General features: G+C 51.1%; 1 protein-coding gene across 1 annotated transcript; it reads right to left on the reverse strand.

Moving 5' to 3' along the window:
- Positions 1–1,772: 1,772 nt before the first annotated feature.
- LOC119156833 lies at positions 1,773–7,615 on the reverse strand. Its single transcript, XM_037407209.1, has 2 exons — positions 6,264–7,615; positions 1,773–5,749 (listed from the first exon to the last, which is right to left on the reverse strand). Exons 1-2 carry the CDS (start codon positions 6,850–6,852, stop codon positions 5,268–5,270), a joined length of 1,071 nt encoding a protein of 356 aa, XP_037263106.1. The 5' UTR covers positions 6,853–7,615; the 3' UTR covers positions 1,773–5,267.
- Positions 7,616–7,865: the final 250 nt, after the last annotated feature.

Below are 7,865 nucleotides of genomic sequence, written 5' to 3' on the forward strand. Positions count from 1 at the left end.
GCAGGTCCAAGATGGGCTCCTTCATTCCAGCCTGAGTGGGTCAGAAAGGAGATCTGGCCCCTTTCCCGTATTTAATGCTGTCACAGCTGAATTTATCACGCTGATACCGGCGGAGCTGTTTGCAGAAGCGAGGACCGCAGCAGCAGCAGCAGCCCTGGCAGTGCAGAACACGGCCGGGGAGAACAAACCCTCCCTGCCTGGGATGGATGCAGCTCCCAACGCGGCACCGACAATAAAAGCATACCTTTCCCGGGCAGGCAAAGGCTGCCTGAACTGTCACTTTAATTGAAACCTTCTGCAGTCGTATACTTCACCTTATGTTTAATGATTCACCTCTTAAGCAGCCCACTTGTACCTTTGTAATCTTTCTGAAGGTTAACTTGTTGATCCTAGAAACTTGTCTGGAGAGAGCGAGGCAATTTGCAGGGAGGCTAAGAAGAAAAAATGTATCATGTTTTCTGATGAAAAGTGTTTTTCTTGGGGGAGAAGGAAAGAGAAATGAATTGCAAAATTCAGAAGACCTGAGGAGACTTCAAAAAGAAAAAGAAGGGGGGAGAAAAAAAAAAGGAAATAAATGTCCATAAAAAAATAGGAGGGGTAGGGGGGAGCAGCTGGATTTAGTTTTCAGCTCCTGGGAGACATTTTATTTCTGCTTTATAGGAATTAAAAAAATATTTGTCATTTACCAGATCAAATAAAAATAATCCTAGAGTTAAATTATTTTTAGGACATTAAGAGTTACGATCTTATGGGTAATAATCTATTTCTAACACTGTAATGGAGTAACTGGCAATTTCATACAGCTTCGGGATCAATCCTTCCCTGTTTGCCATGTACCTATGCAAATAAATATCCCATTCGATTCATGTCCATATCGTAGAATCTGCCTGCTTCTTTCTTATTCCTTTAATATTTAATTATTTAAAACAAGGAGAAATCCCACGGGGAATTTCGTCTCAAAAAATAGCTGGCTTATTCTTGTCATTTGAGAATAACAGAAAAATACGAGAAAATCTAATTTTTTTTTAAGTCTTAAAACTGAAACTCAAATAAGAAGGACGAGGAGAAAAAAATCTTAAAACCCAGAAACCAAACTTTCCCCCCTCCCTTTTTACATGAATATTCTGGGGTTTTACTGTAGCTATTCATAGTTGTACCTAAATGTAGTCTATAAATCTACTAATATATTATTTAACACTCTAACTACTGGTATAAAAAATTTTAAAATATTCTGTTGGCAATACATTTAATTGAATTCTTTTCAGAGACAGTTTGCTATTGCCAGGCATGCTTTTACAGATAGCACAGAGAAATAAAAGAATTTCAGGAGGCAGTAAAACAAATAATTACCATTTTCACCATTACTTCCAGATACCCTGCCATCCAGTCACTAAATCCTTTAAGTCTAAATCAGAGGGTTTCAGTGAACAAAATTGTACAGATAATTTCAAAGAATAAAAAAATTACGTCTATGTTTTATTTGAAGAGAGAAATTGAAATTCATGTAGCACTCTACTGGCCGAGATGTCCGAGGATTTATTAAAAAACAAAAACAAAAACAAAATAAAAACAACAGGCTGGTTTAGCCTGAACTTGAGAGGCCTGTTTCAAAATGTCCAGGATCGATGCAAACCCCTTTTTTAATTTCAATGTGTTTGTGCCTGCAAAACTTGGAGGCATCATCCTTCTTCTTAGCCTGTCTTCTGCTTTTTAACATCAGGGATCTGCAAGATTGTCCGAGGCATAAGAGTAATAAATAATACTACTAACCATCCAAAGTAAGCACTGCCTTTATTCTTTTCATTATTTTTTTTTCCCCAACAAAGCAACCACTTTTGCATTCAGCTTGAACCACCTCAGCATAACTCCTTATCAGGAAAGTATCTGTAGGGATTAGTGAGGATTTCTTAATCTTGACAGCTGAGAGCTGACAGATCTGCTGAAAAGGAAAGAGGTCAGCGGTGCCACTCAGCCACGGGCCAGGCATTTTCAGTTTCCACAGGTCACACACTTCATATTTTCATGGGTGACAAGATTTGGGGACAAGCAAGGCATTGCTGGGGATGCTGGCCGGGCAAAGGCTCGCCCACCACGTGCCCTGCCCGGAGGGTCCTCTCTGAGCACAGACCCACCAAGGCATTGCCAGGCTTTGGTCCGTAACTGGTTAAAAATTGATTGGGACCGGGGAGGGGTGGGAGATAATTATCTGTGGCTGGAAAACCTCTGGATGAAGTTTCCTTTTTAAATCGAAGATGGGGCAGAGATGGCACGGGGCTGTAGGTGCTCAGTGGGACGGGGACACTCCTTACACACCTCCTGGTAACTGATGTTTACTCATACTCAGTGTTTGGGAGATTAGGCAGGCAGACGGGCAGATATCTCACTCCTTTGCTTATGTGGGAGGAAAGTAATTTTTGACAGGCAAGTCTGCACTGTCTCCTGGCAGCAACAGCCAAGCAGATATGCCAGTTATTTCGGCAATTTTGCAGGAATATTATCCTGGGGTTTTATTTGAGCGCAGCACGGGCACACAGCCCTCCATCATCAGAGCGGCTCTCCTTGCAGGGTACTGGTCCGAGCACAATTTGTCACCCCAAGCAGGGCGTCTGTACATGGCACAGAGGCAGCAAGGTGGTGGGGAGAGCCATGTCTTGTCACGGAAGCACTGCGGGCCGGCCAGCCGCATGCCCCTTCGCAGCCTTTGGCTATCGCTCCCTCCACCCATCTCACCATCCCTCTGGTCCTGTCCTCTGGGGTGCCCCGTGCCTGCACCACCACCCCCACCCCCCCACATACCAGTCCGGCTCCAGACGCCAGCAGATGCCAAGTGGTACCTATGGCCGTCTAAAGCCTCTGCAGGAGGTGTGATGGGAGCAAACTGGGCCAGGGGCTTGCAGGTGGGCAAGCGGTCGGTGGGCTGACTCAGAGCTGGGCTGGGCGGCAGCGAGGGACGGTCAGGTGTACCCAGGGCGTGCTGGAACAGCCAGGCTTTACCACGACATTCAAGTTTTTCCACTTCCAGTCCTTCCCCTCACAGTAAGGACTGAGACAGATCACAAACACGCCAATTAAAACAAAACAAAACAAAAAATAAAATAAAAAAGGAAGAGAAAGCAAGAAAAAGGAGCCCCGATGAGCATCACAGTACTCCACTCTCTGCCATTTCCACATTTCCATACGCCCGGCTGCTGCTCCCTCTTCTCTCCCCAGCCAGAGCCCATGCCTCTTCCGATACCCAGGAAAACATTTTGTTCTGCATTAAAGGCTAAAGCTAACACATGACCAGCGAGAGGCAGCAGTTTGTTTAGCTCTTGGAGTTTATTTTAATTGCGGCCTTGTTTTGTAATGAGGACGGCCACGGCAGGGGGAGCCTTCTGGGATGCAGGGGGCTGTTCCGGGGGAGTTTCCTTATCAATAAAAAGGAGTCTCATCTGTTTAAATTAACAAGAACCGGATGGAATGTGTGCTGAGCTGCTTTGTTTTCCTGGAAGTTAAACGGTACACGTTCACTTATTAAGGATCTCAGTGGCTGGCAGGGATCACAGGTCCCCTCCAAGTGCCACCTTCCACATCCCCAGCCTTCACTGGGGAGGAAGGAGGGGGAGAGAGACGGGCCCTGCATTCATGCTGACAGGCAGAAAACAGCCTGGTAAACCTGAGTAGTTTGTTATGATGATGCATGAAAAAAAGAAGGAAAAAAGAAAAATCATGTGATTTTTATGCAAATCAGGAGAATTGGACGGTTAAAAAACCCCTAAATGTCAGGTAGATAAGATCACATACACCTAGAGCAGTGTCATGATATTCTCTGTACGTTACATTCATACTGGAAACCAAAACGTGTTACAGAAATCAGACACCCACAAAAAGCTCTGAGATTGCACTAAGAACAGGTTCCTGCAAAGCACCAACCTCTGACAAAAAAAAAGAAAAAAAGAAAAAAAGAAAAAGAAAAAAAGTAGGTTAGATTAGAAAACAAGATAGTTCAATACAGCCAGGGAATAGGCTGTCCCTGCGCAGCGTGCAGCCTGGCCTCAGTGCACGCACATTAATATGCACAAAACTCCTTTTAAGTAACGTTTGTGCGGCGGCACCCGGCTCCAAAATGGTCAGGCTGCTCCCGCAACCCATCCTCAACTGCCACGGGGAAGGGGAGAGATTTACCGGCTCTCTTCTGTCAGGCTAAACTTTTCTCTCCCAGACACGATTTTTGTTTTCTTTTAAAGTCCTGGCAGCTATTTTGTACAGTGATGGGTAAGCCTCATGGCCTGAAGGAGTTAATTTCGAAAGAAAAATTATAGTGGGGCACTGTTTATTTAAGCAGTATTTTGTAGAAGCAGCAGCGCTTCTTTCCAGAAGTGCAGTTCACCTGGGAAAAATACGCACTGGCCTCAACGCTGCTTAAAAACCCGCTCTGTGTCCCCTGGGGGGGGACGACCCCAGCCCCGGGGGCTCCCATCACGGCAGAGGTGCCCCTCCAGCTCCAAGGGCCTCCACCAGCAAACTGCAGCTCTCAGGGAGGGCTAAATAATTTCACACCGTTTTGTGCCCCACACGCCAACATGCAGGCAGAGGGGCTGCTTTCCATCCGAGGAGCTTTGCCAGGGGGACAATGGAGAGGCTGGAGCAGGATGCCCACAGAGCGGTTTGAGGCACCTGTAGCGATGCCCAGTGCTGCTCCTGACTCCGCTCCCACTCCTCGGAGTGTGTCCAGAAATACCCCTGCCAACTCCAAGGGGAGTTCTCCAGCAGCATCGTCCTTGTCCCAGCACCGCCAGGCAGCGCATCAGGGTTCAAACCCCTGCCTGGGTGAGGGGGTCTCTGCAGGGAGAAGGGTGTTTTCGAGAGGGGGATGCATGAGGCTGGCCCCCCACAGCGGGGTGACTGCAGCTCCCCACTGGTGGGGCCGAGCTGCTGCCCCTCCTGGTGCCGCACAGGCACCTCGTGGGTGCACGGGAGCTGCCCCAAGGCCGGTGGGGAGCGTCCCGCAGCCAACACGGGGGCTGCTGGTGGCTTCCCACCCTCCCCACCATGGGGCCACCTTCCCCCTGCACAGCCAAGCCGCTTGCTGCGGGCCAGCAGAGGCGAGGGAGGCCATCCCGTGGGGCATCGCCACCCTACCCGCCTGGCAGCCACCACCACCGCCTGCCACGCTGGTCCCCAGAGCTGCGACCCAGATGGGACAGGCGAGGGGAGAGGGTGACAAGGCCTCGCTTGGCCCTGACCCTGCTGGCCAATGGGGGGAGAGGGGTCCCAGGGAGACAACCCTATCCCCGGCACCCCGAAGCCCCCTGTGAGGCACTGCGGGGACCTGGGCTGCTTTGGGGGACAGCAGGAAGCAGTGGGAGGTGGGAGTGGGTGGCAGGAGCCACCAGAGAGCTGTGGCCGGGCCCTGGGTGATGGAGAGCAGGGAAGAGAAGGTACAGAACCAGAGCAGAAAGGCCAAAAACGCCACAGAGGCACCCAGGCCGCCCAGTTCCCAGCCCAGAGGGGCTGCTGGTGGCTGCTCTCTGTGTCCCTGTAAGGAGGGGGGAGAGGATGGAAACTCTGATGCAAGCCCGGCTTGGCGGTGGCCGGGCAGAGCGAGACATCTCCCCCATAAAAGTGCTACTTGAACAGAAGCCGTGCTCGACCTCGGGTCTCTGCCAAATCACAACCCCGAGCAGCAGCCCCCTCGCTGCTACCGGCCGTCCCGCGGGCACCGGGCTCCGCTGGGCACCCGCTCCGGCTGCAGCGACAGCGTCACAAGCTGCAGAGAAATGACAAACAGAAAAGGTCTTCCCCCCGCCACCATCACCACCAGCAACCTCCTTCCTTTTAATTTCATTGCTGTAAAAAAAAAGAAAAAAGAAAAAAAAAAAACAAACCCAAAACAAACCCCCAAAAAACCCCAAACTTCAAAAAAATCCCGGAGCTGAATTTATATTATTGTGCCCGTTGTTCCTCCGGCCGCTCGCGGACGGCCGGGGTCCTCTCCCTGCCCGGGGACGACACCGGAGTCGCACAGCTCAGGCTGGGCTCGCTCGCTGGGAATTAAATATTGCTTTTTAACTACAGGAAAGCCCTCTCCAGCATATCTGTTCCATCTTAAGTGTCTCTGGAGCACCATCCCTGTCTTGCCACCGGGCTATTTTTAATGATGAGTCGGATTAGCAGATGGGCTTTCTTCCTAATTTTTCATCCCCCCCACTACTACCACCCTTCCTTGCTTCAAAGCATTTCGGTTCAAGAGCTCAGCTAAGAAATCAAAATAAAAGCAGCACCTGGGGACTTTGCGTTCAAGGTGGCCGCTCCGCGGGGCTCGGCGGTAGCTGAATCAGTAGCTCTGAGCAATTGCATTAGTGGACCGAGGGCACCGTGACCTGCGGTGGTTATTCTCGTAAACAAATTTCTATTAATTGCAACGGCCCGGGAATGGCATCGCGGAGCGTGCCTTCCCCCTGCTCCCCGCCACCGCACCCCACAGCCCCCAAACCCGACGGGGGAAGACAAATGAGCCTTGGATGTGCTGAGCCACCCCTCCGGAGAGCAACCGCGCAGCAGGCCCGCTCGGAATAAATACTCAAGGCTGGGGGACAGAGAGGTAGAAATCTCGACGGATTTACATACAGGGTCATACATTTCCATAGAGGTCCGGGGGAAGGCCGGGGTGATGGGCCCCCTCCCTCTGCACCCCCTTGCAAAGCCCAGCCGAGCCAGGGCTTGCAAAGGTTTTGCATTATTGCCCTCCCGCCGCCCCAGCCCACCGGCAAAGAGGCCTCTGCCCAGCCAGAGGCAAAAAGTGCCGAAATCAAACCCCTTCCAGCAAAGCCAGCGCGGTTTTGCATCCCCAGCACAGTCCGACATTTCCATACAAGCAGAGTATTTACAGACTTACAGGTTATATTGCAACAATAGTAACAACAGCTACAAAGAATTAACCCACCACTCCAGAGTCCTGGAAAGGAAAAGAGAAAACGGATCAAAAAAAAAAAAAATCATCTTTTTTTTTGTCTGGAGAATCCTGGCAAAGAAATACAAAAATCATAAAAAAAAAAAAAAGAAAAATTCAAAACAAAAAGGAAGAAGGGAAGGGAGTACATGGGGGGGGGTGGGGGTGGGGGGGGGTGTCTTTAAGGAAAAAGCTTCTTTCCCCGAGAGTAAATCCCGTCGGAGGCCGTGAGCTGAACGTGGCTGTTTGCAAAAATTATAAAAAAAGCTGATTGAGGGAAAAATAATTAAAAAAAAAAAAAAAAAAAAAAAAGAAAGTAAAAATCCAGTGCAATGCAGCAGGATCCTGGCTTTGCTCGCTGGGTTGGTTTGTTTTTTGTTTTTTTTTCAGGGGGAGGGTTGCTTTTAGACGCGAAAGTGACCCCCCGCCCCAAATTAAATATAAAAATAATTAAAAATAAAAAAAAAAATAAAAGGCGTAATAATTTTTTTTTCAGATCTCTTCCTTTTCCCTCTCTTTCGGAGAGGCACGGGGCGTGGGGGGTGGGGGGGTGGGATGTGTGTTTGCACCGCCCGGAGTTGCACCCGGGACCCCCCGTTCGTCGCCGTCGCCGTCGCCGCCGCCACCGCCGCTTGCAGCTCCGCGCCGCGCGCGCTGCTCCGCGGCCGCGCGCCGCCACCCCGCCGCGCCCCCACGTCACACACAGCACCCGCCGCCACGTGACCCGCCGCCCGGGCGAGACCACTGGGAACGGGGAGAGGGGGGGAGTGAAGGAGGGAGGGCGACTCGATGGGACCCCCGCCGCCGCCGTCGCCCTCCCGGGCAGCGCGCCCCCCCCCGCGCCGCCCCCACAGGGGGCGGCGCGGGGGGGGCCCGCGGCCCGGGAGGGCGGCGGCGGCGGCGGCGGAGCGGCAGGGGGAGGGCCGCGGCCCTC

The sequence above is a fragment of the Falco rusticolus genome, chromosome 13 (assembly GCF_015220075.1).
Source record: "Falco rusticolus isolate bFalRus1 chromosome 13, bFalRus1.pri, whole genome shotgun sequence".
In the NCBI taxonomy this organism is placed as follows: domain Eukaryota; kingdom Metazoa; phylum Chordata; class Aves; order Falconiformes; family Falconidae; genus Falco; species Falco rusticolus.

What these genes read in the sequence shown, in the direction of transcription:
- LOC119156833 (XM_037407209.1), bottom strand. Translation starts at nt 6,852, where the DNA reads ATGGAAATGTCGGACTGTGCTGGGGATGCAAAACCGCGCTGGCTTTGC. An exon ending in CTTGAACGCAAAGTCCCCAG is followed by an intron (nt 5,750 to 6,263) that starts GTGCTGCTTTTA and finishes ATTTCTCTGCAG; the next exon opens with CTTGTGACGCTGTCGCTGCA.